The sequence below is a fragment of the Microcebus murinus genome, chromosome X (assembly GCF_040939455.1).
Source record: "Microcebus murinus isolate Inina chromosome X, M.murinus_Inina_mat1.0, whole genome shotgun sequence".
In the NCBI taxonomy this organism is placed as follows: domain Eukaryota; kingdom Metazoa; phylum Chordata; class Mammalia; order Primates; family Cheirogaleidae; genus Microcebus; species Microcebus murinus.
Window position 1 is genome coordinate 30,297,113 of NC_134136.1, and position 17,432 is coordinate 30,314,544.

At 42.1% G+C, this 17,432-nt stretch overlaps 1 protein-coding gene across 5 annotated transcripts; it reads left to right on the plus strand.

Annotated features, from left to right (window-relative positions):
• Positions 1-13,305: 13,305 nt before the first annotated feature.
• On the plus strand, positions 13,306-17,432 carry ARMCX1 (armadillo repeat containing X-linked 1). 5 transcript variants are annotated; one of them, XM_075999216.1, is made up of 6 exons: positions 13,307-13,478; positions 13,798-13,847; positions 14,285-14,438; positions 15,229-15,303; positions 15,563-16,030; positions 16,668-16,781. In XM_075999216.1, the coding sequence occupies exons 5-6, from the start codon at positions 15,677-15,679 to the stop codon at positions 16,719-16,721; spliced, it is 408 nt and encodes a 135-aa protein (XP_075855331.1). In that variant the 5' UTR covers positions 13,307-13,478; positions 13,798-13,847; positions 14,285-14,438; positions 15,229-15,303; positions 15,563-15,676; the 3' UTR covers positions 16,722-16,781. The 5 variants fall into 5 exon arrangements, with proteins under 5 accessions (XP_075855330.1, XP_012622877.2, XP_020140639.1 ...); XM_075999215.1 differs by having other exon boundaries at positions 13,306-13,478; positions 15,229-15,312; positions 15,563-17,432; XM_012767423.3 differs by having other exon boundaries at positions 13,306-13,478; positions 15,563-17,432.

The following is a 17,432-nucleotide window of genomic DNA, read 5'->3' on the forward strand; positions in this document are numbered from 1 at the left end:
TATAGGCATGAGCCACCATGCTCAGCTAATTTTTTCTATATATTTTTAGTTGTGCATCTAATTTCTTTCTATTTTTAGTAGAGCCGGAGTCTCGCTCTTGCTCAAGCTGGTCTCCAACTCCTGAGCTCAAATGATCCTCCTGCCTCGACCTCCCAGAGTGCTAGGATTATAGGCGTGAGCCAACATGGCCAGCCACAAGTTATATTTTATATGAGATTGGGAGATAGTGATATTGGTAGAAAATATGTAATTGTAGCCACTAATGTAGCATTACAATGTAGAATTTTCAAGTGACTAGAGGAAAAAATATGTCAAGGAAAAAAACCCCCCAAAAGAAGCAATAAGAAATCATGATTAATAGAAAACACAAAAATAAGATGGCAGGAATAAAACCCAAAATAAGTATTCACAATTAACATGGATGGTTAAATCCCCCTACTAAAATACAAAGACTGTCAGATTGGGCTATCAGGCAAATATGAATTAGAAAATCAGAATTGCTAAAATTAATGCCAGATAGATGAAATTGAAAGCAGAAAGTATTAAATCATGTAAATATAGTTTTTTTTTTTTTTTTTTTGAGACAGAGTCTAGCTTGTTGCCCAGGCTAGAGTGAGTGCCGTGGTGTTAGCCTAGCTCACAGCAACCTCAAACTCCTGGGCTCAAGCAATCTTGCTGCCTCAGCCTCCCGAGTAGCTGGGACTACAGGCATGTGCCACCATGCCCAGCTAATTTTATATATATATTAGTTGGCCAATTAATTTATTTCTCTTTATAGTAGGGACGGGGTCTCGCTCTTGCTCAGGCTGGTTTCGAACTCCTGACCTGGAGCAATCCGCCCGCCTCAGCCTCCCAGAGTGCTAGGATTACAGGCGTGAGCCACCGCGCCCGGCTTTTTTTTTTGAGACAAAGTCTCACTCATTTGCCCTGGGTAGAGTGATGCAGTGGAGTCATCATAGCTCACAGCAACCTCAAACTTCTAGGCTCTAGTGATCCTCCTGCTTCAGCCTCCTGAGTAGTTGGGACTACAGGCACAAGCCACCATGCCCTGCTAATTTTTTCTATTTTTGGTAGAGGCTAATTTTTTTCTAGTTTTGGCAAAGATGGGGTCTTGTTCTTGCTCAGGTTGGTCTTGAACTCCTGACCTCCAGCTATCCCCCTGTCTTGGCCTCCCAGAGTGCTAGGATTATAGGCATAAGCCACTATAATAATGCCTGGTGAAGTTATTTTATATTTATAAATGGTATGCTCCACCAAGAGTATGTAACAAGAAACTTCATTCATCAAACAGCATAGCATTGAAATATATAAATAAAAATTATTATAAATATAGCAAAAGTCCTATTATCTAATGAAATTTGGACTGGTAGCTTATCAGTTAATTGAAAAGTAATTGAAATATTGAAGAAAATAATTAGATATATTAGGCATTTTAACTTCACATTTATAAGTTTACTTTCATTTGGCCACCTTTGATATAGGACCAACAGCTTTCCTTTGAGTATAAGTCTTTTCATTAGAGTTTCACATCATTTTCCTTGTATAAACCACATCCATGATGCATCATCTATAATTTTTAGTTTTTTTAACTATAGGCACAATACTGTGCAGCAGATCTCCAAAACTTCTTCATCCTGTATAACTGAAATTTCATATAACATCTATAGAACACTCCTGAACATTTTTCCGAGTAGACCATATATTAGAAGATTTTAAGTCTCAATATATTCAAAATGATTAAAATTATACAAAAGGTGTTTTTTGACCACAATGGAATTAAATTATAAATCAACAACAAAAAATGGGGAGAAATTCACATATATGTGGAAATTAAACACACGCCTATGTCTCCAGTGGGTGGCTAACAGACATATAGATGTCTGTTAGTTCTTGTTGATTTATAGTGGTGTTGAATTCTTATATTTCCTTGTTGATTTTTTAATCTACTTTGTTCTATCCATTGTTAAAAGTGGGATTTTGAAGCCTTCATCTATTATTACCAAATTATTTATTTCTTCCTTCAGTTCTGTTTTTGCTTTTTGTATTTTTGGGCTTTGTTATTTGGTACATATATGTTTATAATTGTTATATCTTCCTGATTTTTTTCATTAGTATAAATGGCCCTTTTTTGTCTCTAATAATGATGCTTGTTTTAAGGTGTAATTTTTGGGGTATTGGTACCCAGTTGGTAAGGTACCCAGGTCCCTTTTGGCTACTGTTTACATTGTATATATTGTTTTATTTTTCTACTTTCAACTTATTGGTGTCTTTGAATCTGAAGTGTATCTCTTACAGACAGCATATTATTAGGTCATATGTTTTTATTTATTGATTGATTTTTAATTTAATTTAATTTTTTTTTTTTTGAGACAGAATCTTGCTTTGTTGCCCAGGCTAGAGTGAGTGCCATGGTGTCAGCCTAGCTCACAGCAACCTCAAACTCCTGGGCTCAAGCAATCCTGCTGCCTCAGCCTCCCGAGTAGCTAGGACTACAGGCATGCGCCACCATGCCAGGCTAACTTTTTATATATATATATTAGTTGGCCAATTGATTTTGTATTTATAGTAGAGACGGAAACTTGCTCTTGCTCAGGCTGGTTTCAAACTCCTGACCTTGAGCAATCCACCCACCTCAGCCTCCCAGAGTGCTAGGATTATAGGCGTGAGCCACTGAGGCCGGCTGAAATCTATATGTTTTATTTTTTTAATTTTTTTTTTTTTTTGAGACAGAGTCTCGCTTTGTTGCCCAGGCTAGAGTGAGTGCCGTGGCGTCAGCCTAGCTCACAGCAATCTCAAACTCCTGGGCTCAAGCAATCCTCCTGCCTCAGCCTCCCGAGTAGCTGGGACTACAGGCATGCGCCACCATGCCCAGCTAGTTTTTCTATATACATTAGTTGGCCAATTAATTTCTTTTTATTTATAGTAGAGACAGGATCTTGCTCTTGCTCAGGCTGGTTTCGAACTCCGGACCTTGAGTGTTTAGAAACAGGATCTTGCTCTTGCTCAGGCTGGTTTCGAACCCTGGACCTGGAGTGATCCACCGGCCTCGGCCTCCCAGAGTGCTAGGATTAAGGCGTGAGCCACCGCGCCGGCCAGAAGCCATTTATTGGTTAAAAGTTGTACTTAAGCTCCCCTTAGCCAATTATATTTTTAGTGAGTTTACATATTTTGCCCCTCCCCCCCCATTTAGTCACTGGTAGCTTGGAGCTTCCTTCTCCCATTGCTCCTGCAAGGGCATAGCCTTGGGCATGCACACATTCTTCCAGACTTCGAGGGATGACTGTGATTTTATTTTTAATCTTGGCTTTCTAGGATTTGTTCCTGGGTCAGAGTAGCTTATGGTACAGTCAGTGCTTGGTCAGAAGTTGTACTTAAACCCCTTGTGCCACTGGTGCTATCACCCTATATTTATGGGTCTGTGTGTGGCTTGAGGAATCCTTTCAAGCCTACTCCATGCCTTTCTCTGGTTTCTCCTAAGTGAATGCAGCCTAGTATATACACAGTATATACACATATATACATAGCCTTCCTGACACCCTCAATTGTATATCCTTTCAAGAAGGCTCTTATAGGTTGTCTCTTCCCCTGGCTACTTTGCTATTTATCTTATGTTAGTGCTACCAGCATCCTCTTAATTATTCTCCACCAAGATCTCTGCTGTTTTCAACAATGCCTGTAGGCATATATTTTTACCTTTTCCAAGTTAAGTCAGTCCTCTCAGGCAGAGCCGCAGAGTCCCTCTTTCTTATGTCTTGCCTTTCCTCCTGGGAAGAACCCTGGAACTAGAAGATGAAGACTCTTCAGACTAAATGAAAATGATATCAGAGGAAAACCTGGACCTCAGGAATGGAGAAGCAATAGAAATTGTAAATATCTAGGTAAGACTTTTTTCCTTCTTTTGTTCTTTACAATAACCATTATACTAGTTTCCTTTTGCTATAACAAATTGGATAATAAATCACCACACACTCAACTGCCTCAAACAAGACAAATTTATTGTCTTACTTTTCTGGAGATCAGAAATTTAAAACAGTTTGACAAGGCTGTGTTACCTCTGGATGCTCCAGTGGAAAATCTATTTCTTTACCTTTTGTTGCTTCTAGAGTAGTATCCATTAGCATTTCTTTCTTCTATTTTTTTTTTTTTTTTTTTTTTTTTGAGACAGAGTCTTACTGTGTTGCCCGGGCTAGAGTGCCATGGCGTCAGCCTAGCTCACAGCAACCTCAAACTCCTGGGCTCAAGCGATCCTCCTGCCTCGGCCTCCTGAGTAGCTGGGACTACAGGCATGCGCCACCATGCCAAGCTAATTTTTTTTTCTATTTTTAGCTGTTTGGCTAATTTATTTCTATTTATAGTAGAGATGGGGTCTTGCTCTTGCTCATGCTGGTCTTTAACTCCTGAGCTCAAGCAATCCTCCCGCTTCAGCCTCCCAGAGTGCTAGGATTACAGGCGTGAGCCATCGTGCCTGGCCCATTAACATTTCTTGTAGAACATATCTGCTGGCAACAAATTTTCTTGGTTATCCTTCATCTGAGAATATTTTTATTTTATTTTCATTCCTGAAAAGTATTTTTGCTGGACATAGCTTTATAAGTTGGCAATTCTTTTCTTTTAACACTTTAAAGCTGTTCCATATTACTTGGCCTATCCTCCCCCATCACTCTAACCTCTGATTCTATCATCATATGTCTTTCTCTGACCTTTCTACCTCCCTCCTTTCTTTTTTTTTTTCTTTTGAGACAGAGTCTCACTTGTTGCCCAGGCTAGAGTGAGTGCCGTGGCATCAGCCTAGCTCACAGCAACCTCAAACTCCTGGGCTCAAGCAATCCTTCTGCCTCAGCCTCCCGAGTAGCTGGGACTACAGGCATGTGCCACCATGCCCGGCTAATTTTTTTTTCTATATATATTAGTTGGCCAATTAATTTCTTTCTATTTATAGTAGAGACGGGGGTCTCACTCTTGCTCAGGGTGGTTTCGAACTCCTGACCTCGAGCAATCCGCCCGCCTCAGCCTCCCAGAGTGCTAGGATTACAGGCGTGAGCCACCATGCCCGGCCTTCCCTCCTTTCTTTATAAGGATCCTTGTGACTACATTGGGCCCACCCAGATAATACTGGATAATCTTTCTATCACAATTCTCTTAACTTAGTCACATGTGTGTGCAAAGTCCCTTTTGCTATATAAGGTAACATAAACAGGTTTCAATATGTAGATATTTTGGGAGGACCATTATTATTCCCATCACAGTAAACATCAAGGGTCCAATGATTCTTATATAAAGTGTTCCAGAACATAGAAAAAGGTAGAAATTTACCCAATTAATTCCATAAGGCTAACATAATGCTTATACCAAAATAAAGAAGAATAGAACTAAAAACGTAAACCAGAAGTCAATCTAACCCATATAGATGCAAATATCCAAAACAAAATATTAGTAAATTCAATCTAGCATTGTAGTAAAATAAAAGAATAGTGAAAATAGCCATATTTTTATTTCTTTGCTATCTTATGTTAAATTTTAGCATCAATGTTATGGAGGCTATGCATGGGCTCAACAACACGGACTTTCACTCACCAAGGTTGATCTTGTACTAACACTGCAGAGTGTCCAACCAACCTGACAGCAAAGGAAGACGTTGACGAGCCTCTACAAGACACCCTTATATTCTCTGAGGGTATCAGCAAGCTCCTATGGTGGTAGGATTATTATATGGAACACCTTTCATAGTGATGAGAACAGGAATTTTTCCTCCTATAATAAATATGGATTCCAGACACATATTTACCTTTTTTACTCACAATGATTATGTTAGTGCCATCATTTGTGGACTTCCAGAATGCCTTAATTATCAGAGCAGGACAGCAAATGGGTCAGAGGCAGAAACAAAAAGTCCCACCAACCACTGTACTGTCATGGAATAATGCTAATTTAGTCATATTCCGCACCTAAAACCTGATTTATAACAACCATTTATTTATTTATTTTATTTTTTTTTATTTTTATTTTTATTTTTTTTGAGACAGAGTCTCGCTTGTTGCCCAGGCTAGAGTGAGTGCCGTGGCGTCAGCCTAGCTCACAGCAACCTCAAACTCCTGGGCTCAAGCAGTCCTCCTGCCTCAGCCTCCCAAGTAGCTGGGACTACAGGCATGCGCCACCATGCCCGGCTAATTTTATATATATATATTAGTTGGCCAATTAATTTCTTTCTATTTATAGTAGAGACGGGGTCTCACTCTTGCTCAGGCTGGTTTCGAACTCCTGACCTCGAGCAATCCGCCCGCCTCAGCCTCCCAGAGTGCTAGGATTACAGGCGTGAGCCACCGTGCCCGGCTATAACAACCATTTTTTAGTATTTTTCATATACAAGAGAAAAGGAGGAGAAAAATGAATGATCAACAAAGATATGCTTAGCTGTTACAGTTCCCCTCTGAAGTTAGCCATGATGTAGTGAAGGTTAGGGTCACTACATCAGGGACATAACTTTAACCAGGCTGCTGTAAGGGGAATATAAAATAGGTAGTAGAAGAATAAAGTTATGATTACTGACTTTGGTGTTATGTTTCTGCCTCTTTATTGGATAAAGGGCAAGAATGGTGCTGAAAGTGAAAGGAGTGGACCATGCTGGTTAGTCTTTATTTTCCCACACATCCTGATCCATTTGCTGTCCTGCTCTGTCCGGTTCTGTGCCCTGGGAGACTGACCCTTATGGACTGCATCCCCCAGGATCCATTTGTGGTTGGCTTTCCTTGGGTTTAACCAATGAAATGCACTGAAAACTTTGGAGGGCAGAAGAGAGAAGACAAGGTATTTCTTCCCCGCTCCCACTCTGATTTGGGCTATGTCTTATTGGCAGTGATTTCATTCCTTCAAGACTTAAATTAAGCTCCCTGAAGAAGGCCTCTCTTCCATGACTCTAGCTGTCACTAGGCTCCAGTAATATTAATACTATTTCTTCCTCTTGCCCTTTCAGGCCTGGATAACAGATTCTTGCCATTGCTAGTCTCTGGGTGCCACAAAATCCCTTGTGGGGTCTCTCAATCTTACATATACCTCTGTAAGTAGTCCCTACACTCAAGTCTCTTGAACCCTCTGAGTTGAATTTGTTTTCCCCACTAGGATTCTGACTCATAAATATATGCTAGCGTAAGGCCTAGAACTATTGTAGTAATTTTGGTTCCATCAGAATGTCTAGCTTGAGGATGAAGCATATATGTAAGGAAGAGTATAGCAGAGAAAATTATAGGAAATTGAAGCAGAATTATAATCAAATCATACTTTAAGCCAGATACAATTTATTTTTTTATTTTTATTTTTATTTTTTTTTTTTTGAGACAGAGTCTCACTTTGTTGCCCAGGCTAGAGTGAGTGCCATGGCATCAGCCTCGCTCACAGCAACCTCAATCTCCTGGGCTCAAGCGATCCTCCTGCCTCAGCCTCCCGAGTAGCTGGGACTACAGGCATGCGCCACCATGCCCGGCTAATTTTTTGTATATATATTTTTAGTTGGTCAATTAATTTCTTTCTATTTTTGGTAGAGACGGGGTCTCGCTCAGGCTGGTTTCGAACTCCTGACCTTGAGCAATCCGCCTGCCTCGGCCTCCCAAAGTGCTAGGATTACAGGCGTGAGCCACCGCTCCCGGCCAAGATACAATTTATTGAATAGGTGAATACTTCTTAAACATGACAAAAACATATACATTTCTAACAAGAAGCCCTTCATGCTTAAGGGACAAATACTAGAAGCATCTCCATTAAAATCAGGAAAAAGATAAGTATGACAGTTATTTCCACAATTACTAATACTGCTCTGGAAGTACTAGTTAATGCGATTAGGCAAGAGAAAGAAATGTTATTTTAATATTGGAAAGGAGGCAAGATTATTATTACCACAAATGAAACAAATCTAAGAGAATGAACTAAAAACTACTTGAAACTGTAGGAACTCCATAAAGAGGCTGGTTATGAAATCAATATATGAAAACTAATCACTTTCACATCCACTTTGACTTTCATATATAAAAATGATAAACAGGCCGGGCGTGGTGGCTCACGCCTGTAATCCTAGCACTCTGGGAGGCCTAGGCGGGCAGATCACTCGAGGTCAGGAGTTCGAAACCAGCCTGAGAAAGAGGGAGACCCTGTCTCTACTATAAATAGAAAGAAATTGATTGGCCAACTAACATATAGAGAAAAAATTAGCCGGGCATGGTGGCACATGCCTGTAGTCCCAGCTACTCGGGAGGCTGAGACAGTAGGATCGCTTGAGCCCAGGAGTTTGAGGTTGCTGTGAGCTAGGCTGACACCACAGCACTCACTCTAGCCTGGGCAACAAAGTGAGACTCTGTCTCAAAAAAAAAAAAAAAAAAAAGATAAACAAAAAATGTAAAATAAGAAATCCAACTTATAATAGCCATGGGAAAAGATAAGCTACATAAGAGTAAACTTAACAAAAAATCTGCAAGACATATCAATTCATTCAGCAAATTATTTATTGATAATTTTATTATTCCAGGCAATGTTCTAGGAGCTATTTTTTTTTAATTTAGAAACACTGCTGAGAAAAATAAATGAAGACAAATAACTAGAAAAACTGTGGTTCTTGGATATAAAGATATTCTTGCCAATATGCCAATTAATCCTCAGTTAATTTATAAATGATATGTAATCCAAATTGAAATTAAAAACAGGATTTTCAGGGGACTTTAACAAAATAATACATTTTAATCTCTAAATAAATACATATGAGTAGGCAGGTAAATTATGAAAAAGCAGACTAATTAGAGAGACCTTACTCTTTCTGATATTAAAACATATTATGAAGATACTGTAATTAAAACAATTTGGTACTTAAAAAGAAATAAAAAATAATAGATTAGGCCAAGCGCGGTGGCTCGCGCCTATAGTCCTAGCACTCTGGGAGGCCGAGGAGGGCGGATTGCTCGAGGTCAGGAGTTCGAAACCAACCTGAGCAAGAGCGAGACCCCCATCTCTACCATAAATAGAGAAATTAATTGGCCAACTGATATATATAGAAAAAATTAGCCGGGCATGGTGGCGCATGCCTGTAGTCCCAGCTACTCGGGAGGCTGAGGCAGCAGGATTGCTTGAGCCCAGGAGTTTGAGGTTGCTGTGAGCTAGGCTGATGCCATGGCACTCACTCTAGCCTGGGCAACAAAGCGTGACTCTGTCTCAAAAATAAATAAATAAATAAATAAATAAATAAATAAATAAAATAATAGATTAAAAGAACCTAATAAAGAGTCAAGAAATAGATCCAAATATATGTTGATATTTATATTTTGAAAATTATGATAAACATGGCATTTTAAATCAGTGATTTAAAGAGGGTATTATTTGATAATTAGCATTAGGGCAGTTGGCTAAACTCTTGGAAAATATAATTTCATGTGGACCAAAGATTTAGATATAAAATGAAATAAAAAATTAGAAGAAAATACAAGGCCGGGTGCAGTAGGTCATGCCTGTAATCCTAGCACTTTGGGAGACCAAGGCGAGAGGATCACTTCAGAGCAGGAGTTTGAGACCAGCCTGAACAACATAACAAGACCTTGTCTCTACAGAAAAGTGCAAAAATTATCCGGGTGTGGTGATGCACGCCTCTAGTCCCAGATACTCTGGAGGCTGAGGCAGGAGGATCATTGGAGCCCAGGAGTTTGCATTGAGGTTGCATTGAGCTACAATGACACCACTGAACTCTAGCCCAGGCAATAGAGTAGACTCTATCTCAACAAGCAAACAAACAAACAAAAAAACCAAAACCAAAAACCAAAAAAAAAGAAAAAAAAAGAAAAAGAAAGTCTTCTTAAGAAGACTTCTTAAGCTGAACACAAACCGCAAAAAAATAAAGAATAAAATTGATAAATTTTATACCATAAACATGAAAAAATTCTGTATAGTAGAAGTCCAAAGAAGATTATAAATTGGGAAAATATTTATAACACTGATGACAAAGGACTCACTTAATTTACAGAAAGTTCTTATGTATAATAAGAAAAAGATGAACAGCCTAGTGGAAAAACATGAGGAAGAGCAGTTTACAGAAAGAAATATAAATGGTTAAGAAGATGCTTAATCTTACTTACAATGAAAAAAATTAAAAATTTTGGAGCACGACATAGAACGTATATATGTGTGTGTGTGTGTGTATCAAAATTTAAGAGGTGAAAGTTGGCAGAATGGACAAAATTTAAAATGAACATCGTGTTATACAAAACGACAGTGATCTGGCACCTCTTGTATTTTCCTGGATAGAGCTTGAGCCCATCCTCCGAAGTGAGGTATCACAAGAATGGAAGAACAGGCACCACATATACTTGCCATCAAATTGGCACTGACTGATCAACACTAAGGTGCTCACACAGTAGTAATATTCTTTGGGGGTTGGGGTTTGGGGGTGGGTAAACTCACAACTAATGGTTGTGGTGAGCATTGGTAGGGGGGGCAGGGCTCGCCTCAAATCATGGTTTGGATGTGGCAAAGTCATAACATGTAACCAAAATGTTTGTACCCCCATAATATCTTGAAATAAAAATAAAATACAACAAAATGAACGTCCCCTTGACACAGTGATTTTACTTCTAGGAGTTTATCCTAAGGAAATAACACTACAATTGCCAAAATATAGGTATACAAAAGTCTTCATCGCAGCATTTTGGTAATAGATCAAGATTGGGAAGAGGCTAAATATCAATCAGTAATAGATTGGTTAAATTCTGGCAAATCCTCACTACAGAGTATTAGTGTATCTGATAAAAAGATGTATGTGTTGGCCGGGCGCGGTGGCTCACGCCTGTAATCCTAGCACTCTGGGAGGCCGAGGCAGGCGGATTGCTCGAGGTCAGGAGTTCGAAACCAACCTGAGCAAGAGCGAGACCCCGTCTCTACTATAAATAGAAAGAAATTAATTGGGCAACTAATATATATATATAGAAAAAATTAGCCGAGCATGGTGGCGTATGCCTGTAGTCCCAGCTACTCGGGAGGCTGAGGCAGGAGGATTGCTTGAGCCCAGGAGTTTGAGGTTGCTGTGAGCTAGGCTGACGCCACGGCACTCACTCTAGCCTGGGCAACAAAGTGAGACCCTGTCTCAAAAAAAAAATAAAAAAAGATGTATGTGATATATTAGGAAAAACATGTTTTACAGAATAATACACATAGTATAGTCTTAAATTATTTTAGAAAGAAATATGTGTACACACACATATAATGTATCTACATATGTATTTTTGTTGATATATATGAAACAACAACAAACCTGGAAGGAATCAGCTGAAAAGTTAGCAGTGATTTTCACAGGATTTATCCTAGGATTGAAGTGGCTTGGTTATCACAGTAATTATTGGAGGGGTGAGGAAATTGAGACATTTTTATTTTCTGCCCCTCTCTTTCCTAGTTAACACTTGTTTTCCTTCATCTCGGCTCAAAATTTTACTCATTCTGCCTCAGCAAGGAAGCCTTCCCTGATCTTTAGACTGTGCTACTTCTTTTACTATATTATTTCTTTCCTTCACAGTATTTTTATCAGTTTGTGTGTTTGTGTGCTTATTTCATTAAGGTCTTATTTCCACTGTGAGAGCAGAGTCTGTGTGTGTTTTTGCTCACCAATATATTCCCAATAAATTCCCCACTGTGGCAGATCTCCCTGCTTCCCTCCTCCTCCCAATATCATGATGTGGGCAATTAAATTTTTCTCAGTCTAACATAAAGGGTTATGAATGTGTAGCTGTAGGTGTCCCCGCAAAATCACACATGCACAGGTGAAAAAGAACACATCAGAAACAAACAGCAAATGTCAAATGGTGAAATATTAATAAATGGTGAAATATTAATATTAAGGGAGTTCCCATTTACTTCAATCACTAGTATTTTTTTTTTTCTCTGTTTTTTTCGGAGAGCTGCCTGTGCGGAATCACCACTATTTTTCAGTGTAGTTCTGGAAGTTCTGGTCAATACAGTACGTGGAGAAAATGAAAGAGTAAGAGATATAAATATGGAAAAGAAAAATTGAAAAACCGTCATTTGCAGATATTATGTGTGTCTACTTAAAAAAACCAAAGGTTAGGTTCTCACTGTGTGTGGGAGAGTTAGGCAAGACAGAGGTGAGAGGCCCAGCGGGCTGCACTTCTCAGGCCAGGTGGTGGCAGCACACAGTGGTAGGAGCAACGTGCACCCCTCCACTCACCGTGAAGAAGGGCAGAGGGGTAGGTGGGAACAGTAATCCCTACTGTGCATCGCTGAGTTACCTTTCAGTGATGTGGGAATTTGGGGGAGGAAGGGATAGAGCCAAAGGTATTTAGTGAGGTTGGTGCCTGAATGCAGGGGGTGAAAGGGGCTGGAATGTGGGAGGGGCGGGAGGGCAGAACCTTCCCCTGCTTTTTACAAGGCAGGCAGGATGAGACCATTTCTGCGCCACAGCTGCCTCAGCCTTAATAGACTGGAATCCAATCCAGGAGCAGGTGTTCAGAGTAGCCATTAAATCACAAGAGGCTCACACAACAGACAGCCAAGACTTTGGGACATGAAACAAATGTTTTGATTTAACTGAACAAGACAGGATTGTGTTGCTTTTATCTTATCAAATTGCAAGTTGATTCAAAAGTAGAAAAAGCAATGAATCATTTGTGTAAAATGGCCAGAATTATACAACTGGTCGTCTCTTCGTGGACTAATTAATAGATCATGTAAAAAATTCCAGTTTTCAGTTTTAAAACAAATTAGTAGGTTTTGAAAGCTGTGATTTGGCTATAACCAGTAGAAACATTTTGCTTGTGTTACAAATAAATATAATGAAATTAATGAGGCCTTTTGGGCTTTTCTCTCCCACTTAAATTCTCCTCCACTCAAGTGAAAATAGCATCACTTCATGTTCTCAGTATAAAAGTAATGTATTACTGATTTTTCAAAAGTGAACAGAAAAGTTTAAGCAAGACACTCCCACTACCTATGTCCTTTTCTGAGATCCAGCCCCTCATTTGGTATAAGGGTGGAGAAGAAATGTTGGAACTTCATGCCTTGGAGGAGTGGGCAGTGAAGGGAAAGGCAGTTGCACTGGGAGTAGGGAAGAGGAAAAAATATTCCTCGAAGAGGAAGAAAAAGCCAGTGGACATGGGAACAGATGAAGTCTCTCCCTGTTAAATAAAGAGAGACAAATTCCAACCACAGGGAGAAGCCACTTCTGGACTCCAGGATTGGCAAAAGGGATGAGTGGCAGGACCCGGTGTGGCAGGGAAGGAAAGGGGAGGGCCGGCTCCTGCCGCACTGCTGGTGGGAGTGGTAACTGGGGTCCTGATCTCACGGGTGACGTGGCCCTCACGTGAGCAGGAGCCGACGTGTGCAGATGTCCTTCTAATCCTGGTCTTCGTTTGGTCGAGCTGCCCTCTCCCTGTTGCCCAGAGGGCGGGCCCGTGGCCGTGGCCGAGGAAAGGAGGAGGAGGAGGTGTATGCCTGGATCCCAGCAGGTCTGTGTGTGGATGGGCGCTGCCTGGGGATCCCTGCGGTGCGGGCAGCGGAGGATGGAGGCCGAAGGGGGACCCAGCCCGCTTTCTCCACACCCTTGCATTCTCCCTGGCCCTCCCTAGAACAAAAATGGTGGCCCTTGGGGTCGGATTTCAGAGGAGATCCCAGAGTAGGAAGGGGGCGGAGGAAACCCCTTCGGCATCCAGGGCCTTGAATGGGGGAGGGCCGGTATTAGGATTCGCGTCTTGTGTGCGGACCCGTCTACCAAGCCAGAATCCTGCAGCTGTGCGTTTGACTGTCATCCCCCTTGTCTTTCCGTAGAGCGTTATGCCATTTGGAGCAAAGGAATAATCTGCCTCGAATCCCTGCAGGTCAGTCTGGGGAAAGCTGGAGTTGCCCCGCGGCCCCCGGAAGGGTGGGGTTGGCTGAGGTCCTCGCCTTAACTTGGACCGGTTAATGACTCTCCAGCAAACTCACTGCCATTCTTAGCAGGAAAAAGGATGTAACAGTGCCTACAGGAAAAACAGTTGTCATTGGGGGTGGGGTGCGCTAAGGGGAGCGACGGAAGAGATTGTTTGGTCTTCTTTCCTTCCTCGGGTTTTCCATTAGCCCTCGCTGCGCCCTCCCTCCAGCGGTTACCAAGGGGTGTGGTTTTGCTGGGAAAATGGCCGCCCTCTGGCCCGGGGATGGGGTGGGGACCGGAGGGGGCTGCACGCCGTGTAGTGTAGCGAGAGGGCTGGTGCCAGCCGAGTCCAGAGAAGTGGGGGCAGGGTGAGAGACAAAAAGGTAAAATCCATTTGACAACCAGGACCCTGAATTAGGAAAAGCTGGTATTGGGACTCTCCGAAGTGCTGCTCGCCGAGCCATTTGTCTCTGCTGGGTCGACTGCGTCTGTGAATCTTGTGCCTGAAGGCCAATCCAACCCTGGGAGCAGGAAGAAGAGGAAAATCGTCCAGAACCAAGTAGGTGAAAGTGAGGGCCATGGCACGGTTTGGGGACCCCTGGGGTGGAGGATGACGGCGACAGCAAACTCCAACGGGTCCATGCACCTCCTTCTCCTTCTCCTCCTTCCTTCTTTACAACATTTCGGAGCTTGCAAAAGAAAGTGCTCTTCAGGTACTAGACAGGGAAGATAGTGGCTGGGAGGGGGTGGGGAGCACGTTACTCCAAATTACTGTTTGGGGTACAGTGTCCTTGGTGTTGGTGTGTCCACCAAGCACTCAGTTCCAGAGTTAGGTTTGGCGGAGGCGGAAACCGAGAAGAGGGAGGAAGGAAATTGCTCCCGAGCAATAGAAGTTGGTATAATTGGAGGGCGGTTGTCCTGGTCCCTTTGATTTGGTGGGGGTGGCAGAGGTAAGGGCGGAGTTAGACACTTTCATGCACTTCATGCCTGTCTGGCTTCTAGATATTCTCACTTCACCACCATCCATTTTGTTACAAGGAAGGGGGTGTGGGCGTCACCTTCAGAGGATGTGACCCGCGGGGGTTGGGGGGTGGGGGGTGACAGGGTGAAGTGGACAGTTAGAGGAGAGGATCATCAAGGGAGAAGGTGGAGGGAGATAAAGGAGATAATGAATTTCAAAGCTGCAGCTCGCAGCAGCTTGGTGAGGAGAGGGGTAAGGGACTGTGGGAAACATTGGGCAACTCAGGACAAGGGCTAGGGATTCAGAACAGGGACACCTGCCCTGTCCCGGTGAAGTTCATCTGTTCCCTGAGCGCTCAGTACCCCCCTCCCCACCCTGTTGTCTGCAGGTTTGCAGGACGCAGAAACGCCTGGACCTCTGTGGGTGTATGTGAGGGAGCCACTGCCCCCAGGACATCTGAAGGGTAGGAGTGGTAGGGAATCGATCAGATACTTTAAATTTAACGTTCTGAGGTGGGGTAGGGGAACTTAAGGGAAATCTGGAGATGGGAAAAATTTCCAAAATTAGCTTCCCGATGGAAGAAAGGGATCAGTGATCTAGATACCAAGCCTTGTGAGTCCCTACCAATATCCCTGTATTTTTGTACGTTTGTCAGTCTGTCTGCATGCAAAGGCACAAAAGGAGGAGGAGCCTGAAGCCTGAAATCTTTCCTTTATTCCTAGGTCTTGTTGTCTCTGCCACCCGCAAAGCCAGTCAGTAGCTGAAGACTCCGTCCCCCTCTGGGCCAGAGCAAGCCTGTTCTGTGTCCAGGTTAAGAGATTCTCCCTGGCTTTACCATGGGCCGCACCCGGGAAGCTGGCTGTGTGGCCGCCGGCGTGGTCATCGGGGCTGGTGCCTGCTACTGCGTATACAAACTGACCTGGGGGAGAGATGAGAACGAGAAAATCTGGGAAGACGAGGAGGAGTCCAGTGACACATCAGAGACTGTGATTGAGACTGGGAAAAGAGCTAAGGCTAATGTTGGGGCAGGGTCTGGGGCCAAAGTTCAGGGTTCTTTAAAGGCCAAACCTGAGGTGAGTTTGGGACTGGAGAGTGGTCCAGGTGTAAAAGTGAAGTCCCACGTGATACCCCAGAGTGGAGGTGGCCTAGAAGCCAAGGCCAAGGCCCTTTTCAACACCCTGAAGGAACAGGCAAGTGCAAAGGCGGGCAAAGGGACCAGGGTGGGTTCCATCTCTGGGAACAGGACCCTTGCATCAAGTTTACCTTGCCCAGGAGGCAGGGGTGGAGGCTGCCACCCCACCAGGAATGGTGCTAGGACTGGGAGCAGGGCAAGGGCAAAATCCAAGGGAAAGACCCGAAGTAAGAGCACCAAGGCCCTACCTACAACATGGCCTGTCCGCAGGTGCAAGTTCAACTTTCCCTATAAAATTGATGATATTCTGAGTGCTCCGGACCTTCAAAAGGTCCTTAACATCCTGGAGAGAACAAATGATCCTTTTATTCAAGAAGTAGCCTTGATCACTCTGGGTAACAATGCAGCATATTCATTTAACCAAAATGCCATACGTGAATTGGGTGGTGTCCCAATTATTGCAAAACTTATAAAAACCAAAGACCCTATTATTAGGGAAAAGACTTACAATGCCCTTAATAACTTGAGTGTGAACTCTGAAAATCAGGGCAAAATTAAGACATATATCAGTCAAGTGTGCGATGACACCATGGTCTGTCGTTTGGACTCAGCTGTGCAGATGGCTGGATTGAGACTGTTAACCAACATGACTGTGACTAATCACTACCAACATTTGCTTTCCTATTCTTTTCCAGACTTTTTTGCTTTGCTATTCCTGGGAAATCACTTCACCAAGATACAGATTATGAAACTAATTATAAACTTCACTGAAAATCCAGCTATGACAAGGGAGCTGGTCAGTTGTAAAGTACCATCAGAATTGATTTCCCTCTTTAATAAAGAATGGGATAGAGAAATTCTTCTTAATATCCTTACTCTATTTGAGAATATAAATGACAACATAAAAAGTGAAGGGCTTGCATCATCCAGGAAAGAATTCAGCAGAAGTTCACTTTTTTTCTTATTCAAAGAATCTGGAGTTTGTGTTAAGAAAATTAAAGCATTAGCAAGTCACAATGATCTGGTGGTGAAAGTAAAGGTCCTAAAAGTATTAACCAAACTCTAATTTGGAGTCTATCCCAAAAAGTGTTGAGGCAACTTTTGAGTTTGAAGTTGTGAACAATGTGTTTTGTAAATTTTTGTTTTTCACTGTGTTTATGTGGCAAAGAGATCCTTTCAACTACTATTTTGGAATAATGAATATTGATGCTGATTGTGATGGTCGGGTTTAAGCTGGACCATTTTAAGGATGCCAAATGAATATTAGAGCTTGTACAAAGAAAGGGGTTATTGATTTGATCTTGCTACTTAGATTGAGATATTTTTACTCTTTCCTCTACCTAAACTGACGGTGAACTAATTATACATCATAAATAAGCTATACTTTTGTATTGGTTTACATTTGTTAATCTAAGACTGTGTTTCATCAATAAAGTTGTGTTTTAAGCAGCAGAAAAAAA

What these genes read in the sequence shown, in the direction of transcription:
- ARMCX1 (XM_075999215.1), top strand. Translation starts at nt 15,677, where the DNA reads ATGGGCCGCACCCGGGAAGCTGGCTGTGTGGCCGCCGGCGTGGTCATC.